Source organism: Oryzias latipes, chromosome 3 (genome assembly GCF_053564925.1).
Source record: "Oryzias latipes strain Hd-rR chromosome 3, Olatipes_Hd-rR_3.1".
In the NCBI taxonomy this organism is placed as follows: Eukaryota; Metazoa; Chordata; class Actinopteri; order Beloniformes; family Adrianichthyidae; genus Oryzias; species Oryzias latipes.
Window position 1 is genome coordinate 35748327 of NC_136239.1, and position 15575 is coordinate 35763901.

Genomic DNA, 15575 nt, shown 5'->3' on the forward strand with positions numbered 1-15575 from the left:
CCCCCCTTTTTTTTTTCATAATCCCCTTTTACCAACTGTGTTCTCTGAATGAGAATCTCGTGGACATTTAAAAACAAAAATAACAAAACAAAGGGGAACACTGAAGTGTTTCTCTCTTTTTTTTTTACATTGTTACATTTTTTTTTATGTGGTATTTGAAAACCCCGTCTGGTATTTGATTCTCTTTTTCAGTGTTGTTCAGGACCAATTGACATTTTCTAATATTTTCTTGTCTTTTACAACAGAAATGATCAAATTATCACTGAGTACTGTTCTACTTTTTTCTCCATAATCTTTCAACTTGTAGTTGATTTTTCTTCATTACCTTTGGTTAGCATTCTCAAGATTTTATTTTTAGTTTGAGCTCATTTTCACTTTCACTGTTTTGGCGTTTTAGGAATTAACAACTGTAATTAAAAAAAAAAAAAAAGAAAAAGCTTTAGCTCCTAGTATCCATAACCCAGACATTTGGAAGAAAGCAGCTTTCTACAATGAAGAGTTTGATCCCTACAGTAAGCATCTGATCTCTTTCTTTTGTTTTTTTGTCCAGGTCCAGTAGCTGTAATCAGTGGAGAGGAAGACTCTGCCAGTCCTCTTCACCATGTCAACCATGGGATTATAACACCTTGTACACTGGATGCAGGTCCTGATGCGGTTGTCATAGGGATGACTCGCATCCCTGTGGTGGAGAACCCTCAGTACTTCAGACATGGACACAACTGCAACAAACCAACCACTCGTAAGTCCGAATCTACACACGGCTCTTTAAAAGTAAAGTTAAGTCAGGATTTCTTAACCGGAGAGGTTCCATGTTTAGTGCTTCGTTTGACCGCAACCTGACCTCCCACTGTTGTCAGTTCTGTCTTCACTTCCTGAAGCCCATTTCAGTTTGCTTACAAGCACACAGCAGACCTGAGTTGGTGGATTAAAACATAACATTTGTATGTTAGTTTGGGTGACAGAACAGTTCTCATCATATGCTCTTACCATCTGCTACCTCTGCAGCTGAGTCCAAGATCTGCCAAGACAGAATCAGCCTGTCAGATGAGCAACAACTTGTGTTTGTAAACCCGTAACCTTCTCCCCACCAAAATCTCCCAGCCTCCCCTGGGGCTCATGTTCCAGGTTGAGGAATGACAAGATCACTTTAAGGCCTAATTACTCACAATTACACCAACCCAAACTTCATAGAACAACTGTGTCAGCAGCTACCTGCAGCTTCCATCTAAATGATGCAAATCAGACTGCAAACATTTAGGAAAACGGCTCCCTCCTTCTTTGTGCACCCCTCCAGTTCATATCTGGCTCAATCTCAAAATGGCTGCTGGTCAGCTAAAAGAAGGCGGTGTTTGAGCTGGAGCCAATGAGAACACAGAAAATCCCATTTAGAGGTGATAAATAAATGACGGTTCTTATGTATTATGAATTGCATGAATTTTTAATGTCCAGTCAGTGACTGATTTATATCTTTTCTCGCCTTGCATGGAAGATCTGATTGCAAACTAATGAATGACAGAGAGAACAAATGAAACTTTAGTCAAATTTCTGCACACCTGAAACTGAAAGTCTGACTGTGCACCGAATGTTCTTCCCCTCTGTGCACAGAGGGCCTGTTTTGTTTTTGATTTACTCAATGCGCGTGAAGAATAGAAAACTGTCGGAAAAGGACCCAGAATTCGTCGTTGTAATGGCCGCTGCTTTCCGCCATTGGCTCGGAAACAAAATGGATCTAAACAGCCTCTGCCTTTGCCGATCGTTGGCTGAATATGAATGTCTTTCCCCTCAGGACAAGCATGCAGGAAAGGAACGTGTGCGTTGGTGTTGCAACTGTGTACTTGGACAACAGGGAATCAGATTCTATGCATGCACGCGGATGCTGACCAACTGTGTGCTCACCTTACATTACCCCTCTCTCTCCATGCTTTGACCTGTCAGGGGTCCTTTAGATGCCCTTTGCTCCGCCTGCTTTGCTCAGCATGATTTGTTGTGCAGCACTCTCACAGATACGCTATAGCTTCTGTACTGATGCTTGACCACTAATGTATTCATTCATCTACTTGAAAGCTTCTTACCCAGGGAAAAAGCATGCTGCCAGGATGTCCGTCACACACACACACACACACATACACACTATAATTCTGGCAGCAGCACTCATACATAAATTTAAACACGTCTTTTTAATCTCCGCCCATCAGGAGGTCGCTAAGGTGAAGGTCAGTCCCGATCAACCCTGTGACATTAAGGTCACCTGCAGTAATAGTAATAATAATTAAAACAGCGAACAGCATTTTATGCACTACCCACCCTCGCTGCCCCCTTTGACCCGCCCTCATGGGCTGCTATACACGCCTCCCTCTTTGCCCCCCTCACCTTAATCAGACTTGACAAATTCATTAAGAAGACACACCGCCGGCTTTCCTATTGGTTTTATCTCCATAGCAACCATTTTATATTTTGGTTGCCTGGGGGTGACAAACAGGCCTATGTCATTTTTAGAAGAATCATCAAAAGTATTTTTTTGAATTTGCTTGGCAACGGAGGAACATCCACATTCCTAATATGTTCAAATCTTGTCATATAATTTTGCTCATTTTAAGTCAAAGATGCATGAATTAAAGTTTTACAATATTCTTTTTCCAGCTCGCCATTTAAAATCTACCACTTCCACATCCAAAATTTTATCCCAAGTAGCTTCCCAATGAGGTTCCAGGAGTTGTAGCTAGTACTAAAAGCAATTTTTGGAAAATTCAAGATGGCGTCCTTTCCTCGAGGTCAAAGGTTAATGAAACTTTGGTTGTAGTTTTAGACTTTATCTAGTTGTGTTTGTGTAAAATTCTGTAAAGATTGCTGGAACAAAAGTATTATTTTCCAATATTGTGCAAAAATCACCTGATTTCCCACTCTGCCACAAAGTGGCCGCCAAGCCAGAGGTCCTGTGGCCATCCCATAATAATCATAATAATTTCAAAACTTCCTTTGGCAATACCCAACACGTGTGTTTTGTTATGTTGGTAGATTTAGATTTTTCTTTTAATTATGAGGTCCATACGAGATTATTGCCCCGTTTATTTCTGATGGTTTCTCCCGCTGTGACATCATCCGTTTTCTTGGGGTGGCAGTTGTTTACTTTGCCCAAAATACATTTATACACTGTACTAGGTGTGTGCAAATTTTGGCGAGTTTTCGAGTATTTGGCAGAGGTGAAATTAAGCTCAAACTATCCGAAGAAAAGAAGAATTGCAAAAACAATCTGGTCCTACAGTCCAGGACTGCTGCAGGCCAGAATTAAGGAGAATCAGTGCAAGAAAACATACATCAGGATTGTTAGACTCCTGAAATCACTCAGTTTCTCATATTGTCCAGGAGAAAATAAAAGTTCAAAACGAATACCAGCCATGTTAGCTGCCCTCTTCCTGAACCGCTAACCTGAGCACAGGCAGCTGTGAACAGACTCCAGAGGCTGACTTAGGCTTTCACATGACTGTTTTTCTGTTGCCACTTTGCAAGCACAAAGCAGCGACGTGCAATCGGTTTCTGTCCCGCAGGCCTCGACTTTAGCTGCAGCAAACAGACGAGTTAAGCTGCCTGGGAAATTCGTTTTGTTTTTCACAAAGGAAGCTGAAAAGAGTCGATCGAGGGGGAAATTTTGCCACATTAGAGAGAAAGAAAAGGAAAGGAAGCAAATGACAATTCCTAAGCCTCATGGAAGATTCCTATCTATTCAGATTCCTCGTCTCCCAAGACGTGGCTTTGTTTTATTACTTAGCTGTTTTAATTACAGACTCGTCACATTCCACCAGCCGAAAGCATGCAAGCGCTTTGACGTTTGAGTTTCATCACATCCATGTTATTAGGAATATCGTTGCAGGTTCGGCTCGGACAAACCTCCCCCTCACTGTCCGCTCTGCCTCTTCTGTAACGGAGACATAATTATGCTCAAGGTGATGTTTTTGAAGATTGAAAAGTTTCCAGCAGAGAAAAGGAGGAACTAATTTGGCAGCTTGAAAGCCCTGCAAATGAATGGAGATGCCGAGCAGATTGATTGAAAAGTGGTTATCATTTTTGCTAGGCTATGATTCCATAAATTACAGTCTGAAGAAACTGAACAGCTCGGCAGGCGAGTCGGCTGTGAATTCAAACTACCTGCTTTAGTTTCTTACTCTGAAAGTTTGTCTCAGAACAGAACACGAGCACCTTGGATTAGCTTTAAAGAACCACACTGATGAATAGTGTTTTTGCTGTTTTTAACATGTTCTTGGCTTTGAATCGTTGGGGGAGCAACAGTCAAATGCTTTTAACCTTATGGCTACATGGAGCGGTATCTGTGTATATTTCATTAACAGTACATGGAAGACATGGATGATGTTGAGAGATCAGGTTTTTTTTATTTTAATGAGCTCTGCCAAAGCATGGGTAATCATGTCCTGATGTCTGGGTTCATCAGATCATTCAGAGACTCTCCCAGTACGGTGAGGTTCACTTCTGCTGCAGTAGCTGCGTCTGAATGACGGCTGTTTCCGTCACTCTGTGACCCAGGTTGATGACTTGCTGTCCTGCATTATTCCGGGGAGGCAAACAATGAAAATATGACTAAAATTAGAGGATCTTTTATTATTTTCTTGATGCAAATAAGAAAAAAAGCATAAAGTTCAGAAGAAGAAGAATCAGATTCTCCCTGTATTGGATTTGGACTCCACCTGGTGATCACATCGCTAAAGACGTCAAATGCCCAAAGCTGACTCACTGATTGGTTGACGTGACGCGTTGTCTTCTCCAAAGTTCAGATATTTTTACTCTGGACACACCGGGAAGCATAAATCGCACAGCAGGACCTCAAATTATGTCTGTAAATCAACTTAGCACTTAAACTTGTTGCTTCTGCCGTGCAAATCGCATTCAGTGTGAACGCAGCTTAAGACTTACAATAGTGGGCCACAAGCTTCCTGCTCCGCTCTGTTGTAGACGACTAGATCCACGTTCATCTTCGTTTTAGTCTGTATCTGGCTTAACACTCTACAGCTGGATAGTTCCAATATTGCTCACCGTTTCTGTTGAACAGGTAATGTAGGCTTGGGGTGTGAAGATCTGAAAGTAAGTGGAGGAGAGTATATACAAAGGGATGATAGGAAATGGGGGCAGGCTTACTCCATGCCAACAGTCCTGCCCAGTGACTGAATAGGAGAGCTGGACTGAGTGACCCCTCTCCCGCTATATACAGGAAGTGCCCACTGGACCCAAGAAGCCAAAATCCCATAGAATTCTGTAGAGAAACAAACAGCTTCTACGCAGTCATTCTATATGTCAGAATATCCATTCTTGCTTTGATACATTCTTTTAACATGCTCTTGATAATACTATTTTTTCATAATATTTTTGACCAATTAGATACGTCAGTTAAAGTAGGTGAGCTCACTTACAGTGGAAGGGGTGTGGTCTTTTTATAAGTTCACTTCTGATTGGAGAGAGTGGTTGCCATAGAAATGTAGACTCAGACCGAGTTGAACCAATCTTCGCTTGGCGTAGGCCTTATTGCAAAATCACTGAATTTACGTTGTTTCATTGGAACTGGAAACTGGTCATTTTCTATGGGCGCTTGGTACAGTCAATGGTACCGCCCACAACTCGGAGGTGAATTTCTAATGTACTCCTGCTGGTCTGCAGAAGCAATGTCCCAGAAAACAACACAGTTTTTGGGTCTAAAAACGGCCCAATCACTATTAAAAGACCAAGGGGAAACGCTTTTGCAATAGATAAAAAAGATGATCCAAGCGGGACTTTAAAACCACATTTACTTTAAGTGCATTCACACTCAGTAAAACCTGCACACAAAAAATCCGAGAGGCATTCCTGTTTGTTACAGGTACAGAAATGATAGGATGTACAACATCACTGCTTCATTTTGAACCTTTAAGACGAAGAGGATTATGTTTGCAGGTCTGCACAACCTTTTAGTGTTGGTTTTCTACTCCACACACATTTCTGAAGCCTTGAATGTTCTCTCAACTGAGAAAAGGAAGACACTCACAAAAAGCACTTTTATATTATTTTAGAAACAACCTTTGGAGTGTTTCTACAGGGACTATCAGCTTAGAATGGATTATATTCCGCACATTCTCTAAGATGTCAAATATAGCTAATCAAGACTTAAAGTAACTCCCCTGAGTTCCGAGTCTAAAGCACTTAGTGCATAAATGCACTTAATGTTTTAGCTTTAATGCTACTGAATACATTTTCTGTACTTCATGTTTGACAAAAGGACTTAAAAATTAGAAATATTTGGTCAAATCTAAGTTTTTTTGTAATATTGTCATTTCATTTTTCATTTTTTCATTTATTTATTTGTTCCTTTCATGAGAATTATTTATGCCCAAATGTTTACATGTTTGTTTTAAACTAATAACCCCCCTTGTTTGATACTTGTGACTGTCTTGTGTTCTTATCATCAAAATAACAACACAAAATCTCCAAGACTTTTCCCCGATCCTCCTCCAGACGGCCATTGAGGATTTTCACTTTAAATAATCTAGTCAGTGTTTTGCCATTTTGTCCAGCATCTCCCTTACATTTTCTTTCACTACATCCCACTGTGATCCTATCACCTAATGGTAAAGAAAAGAAAATAGCTCAAGTCAGACATATACAGCCTAGAATCAATCTGAAAAAAGTCTTGCTTTCAACAATTCAACAATACACAGGAAGAGGAGTGACTCCTAAAGTGGAGGAAGGGGTTTACCAGTGAAAGCTCCCCCCAAGCTGGTGTGAGCCACAAACAAGCGCTGCAGATGAAAGCCCTAGAACGCCAGAACTGCGAGGAGAACCACTCTAAAGCAGCAAACTGCCAAAGAAAACGGCCACACTTTCTTTAGGAAAACATTCTAAGGCCATGCAGAACAGAAAAGGCATGTTATAAGATTCAACAGTGAAAGTGTGACTATATGGTGAAGTTTTGTTTAAACACGAAAGTTTTGAGTGTAGATTTAAAGGAGAAAAGCTGAAATGATATTTCTGAGATACAGATAATGGCAATGAGTTCCAAACCTGGAAGAGCTTTAAGAAACTGTGAGGTTTGTTGAGTCATAAATATAATATATAATTACCGCTACGAAACCCATTGAGACGACTGTTGTTGTGAATTTGGGCTATATAAATAAAATTGAATTGAATGGAATAATATGGAGAAGACAAATGAGTACAAGGCAATGAATGGCTGGGAAAATTTAGCAAAAGAGTCATAAATTTATTGCAGAGGAATTAAATACTAAATACTTTTACAGCCGATCTATGATTTTACACTCAAACTTTGGTGTTTTGCAAATACTAAACAATCTATGGCAAGAACTCAAACTTTGTTTGCAATTACAAGCTTACAAACAACAAACAGATCATTCTAAGTTACAAATTATCATTTGTGTAGTTCATTACCCAAATTCTCTCTGATTCTGCATCCTGTGGGAAATCCTAAGAGGTATTCATTTTTTAAGGCTGTGGTGGAAGCAACATAAACATCAAATAAATGAAGAAAATGGTTTGTTATCAGAAAAATTGGTCTTTCTGCTTAGCTTTATTCTTTTAAACAACAGTCATCTGAACTTTTGCATTGCTTTGTGGGTCAACAGCTTTATTTTGACCCCCTTCGGTGTAAAAGACCCCTTTTTATTGGCACATCTGATTGAACCTGTTCAATGTTGCTCCACTTCCTTAAACAACTTGCTGAAAACAAACTAACTGCATTTATTCAGACTTGAGAAAAACACGTGTTTATTAGAGTACTTTGCAGCAAAAACAGAATCATAAAACAACATAAAAGAAATACTTTTCAGGTTGCAGACGCATAATTTTCCCTCCTCCTTGTAGCTCATTTCTTTGGTCAGATGAAGTTTTTTTCAAGCACATATCACTCTATATTAACAAGAGGCTGAAAATAGAGACCAGTACTTGAAACTTGATTGGATCTAAGTGTGTCTGAAGCCTAATATTTGCTTGATTGAGGCATTATTTAAGAAATGCAACCAGAACTCCCTTCAGAAAAAGACACTAATGATGCAATGAGTTGGAGGAATCATTTATTTCATCATTTATTTCATTAAAACCAATCTGATTTAAAAAAAAAAATGGTTTGGGGTGTTTTTAACAGGTTTTTGTGGCATTTTCTAATTATGGAGGACATTTAAAAACAAAACTAGGATTAAAATTGCATGTGAAGGTATTTATTCAAGTCACAGTGAATCAGGAGCAGATGAAAAAATGCTTTTTGAAATATAACTTAGTTACTTAGAAAATACAAAACAAAGCTCACCGCTCCATCCCATTTAGATGCATCCATTCTGTTGTAGAGGACTAGATCCATGTACATCTTTGTTTTCCTCATCTGAGCTGGTATCTGCTTAAAAACGGTACGGCTGGATAGCTCCAATATTGCTCGCCATTTTGGTTGCACCAGTAATGTTGGGTTGGGGGTGGGAAGGGCTGTAACCTATCGGGATAGTGTGTAAACAGAGAGCTCTCAGCATCAGGGATGAAAAGATGGGTGGAGTTGCTCCACTCCTACGATCATGGCCACAACTTAAAGGCGAATTTCTACTAAACTCCTGCTGCTTTGCAGAAACTATCTCCTAGAAAAAGACGCAGGTTTTTTGATTTTGCTTCAAAACAGAAAAATCATTAATAAAGAGCATGTGGAACACTTCCAATGGATCAGAAGATGATCAGAGGGGGTCCTAATGCTTTTTAGACAGTTGTTTAGAAAAACAAAAAATGTTACAGGGAGAAATTTGATGTTTTAAAATGAAACCATCATGAAATTTAAAAAAAAAGTCTGCATTAGATAAAATTCCAGCTCCAGTAATATCAGTCATGGTCTGATGTAAAGAGAGCAGCTGGCTGATTTCCTGAGCTCCTTTCTAGTCCGTACTGAACAAAAGCATCAGGATGATTTCATGACTGACACATTCTGCACTTTTTCCAGGCGTAGGTGTTTTTTTTCAGAAGCTGCACTGCAGCAGCAGACACACAGGTTAGCCAGCCACAACAGGCAGGAGTAGATATTCAATGAGTCAACAGTGAACGCTGGCATTCAAGTCGTACAGTATAGTTACCCAACAGTGCAGGCATGTGCACTCCCTCTGTGCTACAATGAATTTATTGCCAAGGGGCTCTTTGTACGTTATCCGACTCTGGATGAGCGCCTCTCGCCTAACTATTTAAATCCTGTGGTGCCGTCAACGGCTAAACCACTGGAACATAACGGTTATTTCAGTGAAATGATTTCCCTTTTGATTTCCAACATGAAAGTAAAATGAAGGATGGGAGAAAGACAATCCGCTGTTTGGGGCGAGGCCATATTTGTTTTTGAATGGCTTTGCAGCATTAATCTAAAAAAATATTAATCAATGCCCTCAAGGTACCTGAGTCTAATAAGTTTTTAATTTAACTTTGTGCTGTTTAGGAGCTGCGGCTCAGTGTGTCTCCAGTCTTTCTACCCAGCGGGACTGTGAGGAGACAAACATTGATCGACCCGCCACAGGAAGAAAAGTGCTCCCACTAACCTGTGAGCAGTTAACTCATGCATGGATGCGCACCGTTGGCAGGTAGTGAGAGACAAACACCTCCCCCCCACAACACCGGGGAAAGTTGTGTGTCGGTTGTGAGATGCACGCACACACAAACGGACAGGCGGAGAACAAAGCCCTCCAAACATCTGCTCTCCCCCGGCATCCTGACCCGACTCCCCGAGTAAATCTCAGAGCAGTGCCGTCTCTCCCTTCAGGGACAATGTTTACTGGCATCCAGGCCTCAAGTGAGCCAGGACAAATGAATGATGCCGAGCTGTGGGATAGAGATTTAATCTCAGGGCTTTTCAGAGTGCCACTCTGAGTGCACGCCTGCTGCCTTGCTCCGCCTGCAGAGGAAACTGAAGGTTAAAGTAACTTGTCTGTGCCCCTGTCAATAGCCTGCTCCATATTAGTGTCTCCAAACCCATCAGTGGGAAGAAACAATGCAGTTGTGGGTTTGTGTGAGCCAAACAGTCCAGAGGACTTTATGTCTGCAGGAAAAGGGAGCATCTGGTTCAAAAGAGCTAAACTGGACTTTAATGCAGCTGAAGCGTTTCTTCAACAATTCCACTGGCATACAATAGAAAAATGAAAATCTCTTCACCATTTAGTATTCACTACAAAAGAAGATACGTGTAAACTCTTCTGTTATATTTTAATTTACTAACATTAGTTCTTTGCTTGAGGTCAGCATGTCTCCAACAATTTAAACCTCTCAAAAATGAATATAATTAGTTTTGCTGATAAAAAATGATGCCTCGGGTTTGTTAGACGACTTTCAAAATATCTATTTAAACAAAATTAAAAAAAAGACCCTCCTGCAACCAAACGCTTAGAAAAACATTCATACATTTAAAGGCCCAGTAACTAAACATGTTTTAAAAAACAGATCTTTTTGTTGTTTTAATGTTTAAAAATCTTGTTTTCTGAGACTAATTAAAAAGCATCTCTTCAGTTCTTCAATTTAAATTTCAAACACTTGCTTTTATTCGTTTGCTTTTTGGGTCATTTATGTAAAAGTGAATCCATGAACTCATCAAATGAGATTCAACTTTTTATTCCCATTTGTCTTCCTGAATAAAAACATCAACAGAAAGTGCATCCTATGAAGAAAAATTTATTATACAAAACGTTTGATCTCTTCAGACCCATTGTGGAAGATATGTCTTTCTGGTGGCCGAGGGTAAAAAATAGTCCAATATATTTAATTGGTGTAAATATTTATTAGGTTTTAGCTGGATGCATAAACATTCTTTGAGCCGTGGTCACATGTACCCGTGCGGAGATGCCTCTGGTTTTGGGTTGTCTAAGCCTGTGGAGGGTTGTAGAGAGGAGCGGCTGCTCTTAGAGGAAGCGCAGAAGTATGACCACCTCAAGGGGCGTGATAAAAATGGAACGTACCATTGTTGGTAGGTGTATCTTGAAGTATTTGTAAGGAGAATGGAGGTTACATGCACTTGTGGCGCGTTTGTCGTACAGTGCCCTTTTGCCGTTTGGGCGGCAAGTGGCTCAGGCGGTAGAGCAGGTCGTCCAGTAACTGAGGGGTTGGTGGTTCAATCCCCGCTCTCCCCAGCCAGCTGTCATCCTGGCATCCCGCATGTCCACACAAACAAGCTTTGATTGTCTTTTTTTTTCAGTCAGCTGCACATCAACAGCAGTAACTGGTTCTTTGTCCAGTGTGCAAGGTTTGCCCATAGAAAAAAATGTATGTGCATGAACATTTTGGCTCTATGGGCTTATGGAGCAGTCTATTATTCATTGCCCGATGACAACCCATATCCATCCAATAGGGCAGTATAGAGACTCAAGCTTTGACTAGCTTTTTGGGTTTGGTAGTTGAGGAACTTTCCTTCTTATTTTTTCCTGGAAAACACAGACATTTGTAGAGTTTCTTTAGTTTTGAACCTTTGTCCTGGCAGCTGACGCCTCATTCTGTGTTTTTGCAAGCTCAGCTTTAACTCCACAAACTGAACATCAAGGAATGTTTCAAAAAGTCTGTGTGTCAGAAATGTTAAAAAACTGTGTGAAGCGGTTGGCGCAACTGTTGGTAAAAGGCAATTGTATTTAACTGAAATGTAAAGTAGCCCTCACTGTTTGACTTCCAAGAATAGAGAGAAGGAATAAGAGATGAGAAAAACATAAATCAGATGAAACAGGAAAAAAAGGAGAACTGAATGACATATTTGATCCTCTACCTTCTAATAAATGGCAAAAGAAAATCAGATTATTTTTTTTATCTGATTCATCCAGAAAGGATTTGTGTTGGGAAACATTTGACAGTGCTGATCCTCCCATCATCTGGACCAAAGGAGAGGAGAAATGATTGAATCAACAAAGGTGGGATTGTTAAAACCAGCAGGAACAGAAATGAGCAGGTGAAAGTGGAGTCTGTAGGCAAGGCCCAGAAAGTGTGGGGTATATTTGGAGCGTCACGTCTGTCAGAACATGTTCTGAATTAAAATGTTCTCAGGTTGACTTTTTTCCCCCCTCCTTTACTCTTGAAATGTAGATTTTGAGTCGGCGAGTCGTGACAGCAGTGATGTGTCGATGTCTCTGGTGGGATTTTCACCCAGCAAAGTGGCTGCCAATGTCTGCAGACACTGTGGTGTTTGATCTGCTGTGAAACTGGGACGTTTCTCTGTGTTTTACACTGATTTTAGACATGATAGATGCGGCCCGCCGGACACAAATGCCAAAAAAGGAAGTGACATTTTCTATGAATCACTTCCAACTTGGTCAGGAGCAGATGGTCAGAAGTGACACCAAAAAGTCAGGTTGAGCAAAGAACGTTGAATGTTTATTCATCTTTAACAGCTAATACATTCGTTAAGCTAGTTCTTCAGGTTCTGAACAGATTTACAGCACTGGATATATACTGTTAATATACAGGAATAGTATTAGCAGCTGCTTGACATGTTAATCCAAAAAAACTCCTCACTGAAGGGTTTGAACCCGTCAATACCAGAGCTGTCCCCGGCAACAGGAAATCGCCTTTAAATTACTGTAACTCTTTGACTAAATACGCAAATGATGTAACTCAACGGATTTCAAATGACGGAATTTTAAAGAATATCAACAGTTGCAGAGAATGAGATGCTAAAATTATATAAGCTTTCCGTCATTTTAACCATGTAAATGGTTAATTAAAAAAAAGAGGCTAGTTAGACTATGCAACAATCAGACCCAAATAAAACTGACGAATAGCTTAAAAAAGACTTCTAGTCTTCTAACATTCCTGTCCCTTATGCAGACAAGTTCCTGAAGTCCCACTGTAATCATGTTTTTTGCTCTATTGTTAAGTCTTCCCTGTCTTCTTTAAATTGATGATTTTAGGCAAAATAATAATAAAAATTGTGTTGTCTTGGGACATAGTTTCTGCAGAACACCAGTAGTCTTATAGAAGTTACTGTCTGATTTGTGGGTGGGACTGTTGGCATGAAGAGCGTTTGACCTCATTTCCCATGATCCCTTTGTTAGCGCTAGCTTAAAGTCAAAACCCCCAAGCTAATATTATTGTGCAACAAAAATGGAAGGCAATATTGGAGCTATCCAGCCGTACAGTTTAGCTCAGACGAGGAAAAAATGATGTATTATTTGTCTATAAGTGGATGCATCAGAATGGAGCTGAGCAGAGAGCTTGTGGCCTGCTTATTGTAGATTTTGCGTAACATTTTCGTCTGCTCCTGATTCACAATAATTTGAATCAGGAAATGCTCAGAAATGCTGCTTTAATCTTCATTTTCTTCAATTTTTTTTCCTCCATCATCAGAAAATTGCTACAAGACCATGTTAAAAGCACCAGAAAATTCAGATTTCATTGTCATAAGTCTTTAATCAATCAAAACAAAAGGCGTCACAGCACAGTAATCACATGACTATAGTTTTTTCTTAATTTTTCTTTGTCCAATCCTTGAGCCTTGAGCCTATAAAAACCCACCATGGTAACTAAAGTACTGCAGAGAAATCATTTGGGTGCCAAAAAAAGAATCAATAAAAAAAACAAAAAATCAAAGTTCTTGTATGTCTTCATGTGGCTTTGCCTCGATTCGCCTCCTGGGATAGGCATCTCTGATTTGGCTTTGGTCTCACATCGAATATCTTTCCTGACACAGCACTCTGCTCTTACCCAGGCTTGGGACAGGCACAGGGAAGGACTGGATTGTGGTTCCATTAAAACATTAATAACATATAAATATCGAAGTTTCATTGCAACAAAGGTATGTTGTAAAGAATAAGACTCATAAACTGTCATTAGAAGACCATACAACTGTCATGCTGGGTCAAAAGTTTTATTCGCCACACAGCACTGGCAAAGTATCTATGTTTTTCTCTTTCCAGAAAAGCCTTACTTACTGTGGAGGCTGGTGGGTAATAACTGATAATGCTGTGAATGGGTGTCAGAAGATCACCCAACACGGCGCTCAATCTTGCAGCAGATACACCTTTGAGTTATAAAGCACGCACATTCTAAGGTGGAAATCCTTGAAGCAAGAAAACATTTCATTTATAAGTCTTTGACAGTTGTATCATTCTTCTCCCAACACATAAACATGTATAAACATATATAAATATATATATATATATATATATTTGTGTGTGTGTGTGTGTATTTACATCGTGTGGGCTTTAATTCTTTAATTACAGGAATGAATGTACAGTTGTTTGAGCTCAAACTCCTTGGAGTCCTCTATTTTTCATTTTTTTATGTTACATTTTATAAGAAAACTCTATGTACTGTTGAATTAATTCTTAAAGATCAAGAAATGGATTCATCTGTTGTTAAAAAAGGAAAAGAAAAAAGAGAGAAAGAAATCCACATAATAAAACATTTTTCATCTCGCTAATTTGTTGTTGCACCGCGCTGTAGATGTCCAGCCTCTTATACCATGATGATTTTTATCTAAATGCAATGTGGAAGCTGTGCACTCCATGTGTGCAGATCTATTAAGGCTCCATGGCTTTCATGGTAAACCTACAAGCTGTCATGTTTTATTCAAAGCGGAGCACAGAGAGCGGTTGTGTTCTAAAGCTCCCCACACCTCCCCATCTCCTTCCAGCTGAGCTTTCTGCTTTGCTGTTTTCTGCCTTTTTCCTGCCATTTTATCACTTAGTCAAGCTCCTATTTTGTGGAGCTGCCAGTTTTAAAGGCGTAATCAATAGAAGATTAGGCCTTCATTCTCTGGGCACAAATACTGCAGGCAGTGACAGTTTGAGATGGGAGCAAGCTAAGGTCAAAACCTGCAGCTCAACTTTGCAGCTTTGCACCTGTGAAGAGGTGCTTTAAAGACCCACTTCCAGGAAAATGGTGTTTTTGACATGTTCTTTTAGCCTTTTCTGATGATAAATGACATATATAAAGTAAATTAACATTAAAATTGCATTTCAGAGTATAACTTTATTCAGTGCATTGTGAATGAGGAGACCAAACAATGCAGTTTGAAAAAGCTCATAGCTGTGACGCAGGTGCTAAAAGGAATTATGATCCAATGCATCCCCTTGTACACAAATAGATCCATGTGCGTCTTTGTTTTCCTGGAATCTGGCTCAAAACTCCAACGTTGCTCGCCATTTTTGTTGCACCGGTAATGTTAGCATTGAAGTGTAAGGGAGCTGTAAGCCAGTGATGGAGAGTGTAAAGTGATGATGGGAAAAGAGGCCAGGCTTACTCCGTGCCAACAGTCCCACCCACAGCTCGGAGGTTAATTTCTGAAGTCAGTGTTACACAGCCACTACGTACATTATTCGCATCTTCCACGCATGAAATTTTGGTCTGTAGTAATACGTGCGTGATATTCAAAATTCATAAGTGTTTCTTGCGATACTCATTCGTTGATGTCGGTCAAGGGTTTCAGCCAACAGGTCTTTAGGTGAATTCGCCGAATTTGCTTTGGTCTGTTGAGAACGACAGGGTTTAGTCGTAATTAACTAAACTGTAAATATGCAATAAAAAACAATTATGTAAATCGTATGCATATCTAAATTGTGCGTGATTTTTGCGAGATGAGCGCTACAATTTTTTGCTAC

The 15575-nt window shown here is 39.8% G+C and overlaps 1 protein-coding gene across 4 annotated transcripts in view; it reads left to right on the forward strand.

The window, feature by feature from the left end:
• The window catches only part of ntrk3b (neurotrophic tyrosine kinase, receptor, type 3b), a 271299-nt gene that overhangs the window by 224420 nt on the left and 31304 nt on the right, over nucleotides 1-15575 (forward strand). For all 4 annotated transcript variants that reach the window (XM_023953662.2, XM_023953663.2, XM_023953664.2 and 1 more), the window contains one exon: nucleotides 551-739. In XM_023953662.2, coding sequence (XP_023809430.1) covers nucleotides 551-739 — 189 coding nt within the window. The remainder of the gene's footprint in view (nucleotides 1-550; nucleotides 740-15575) is intronic.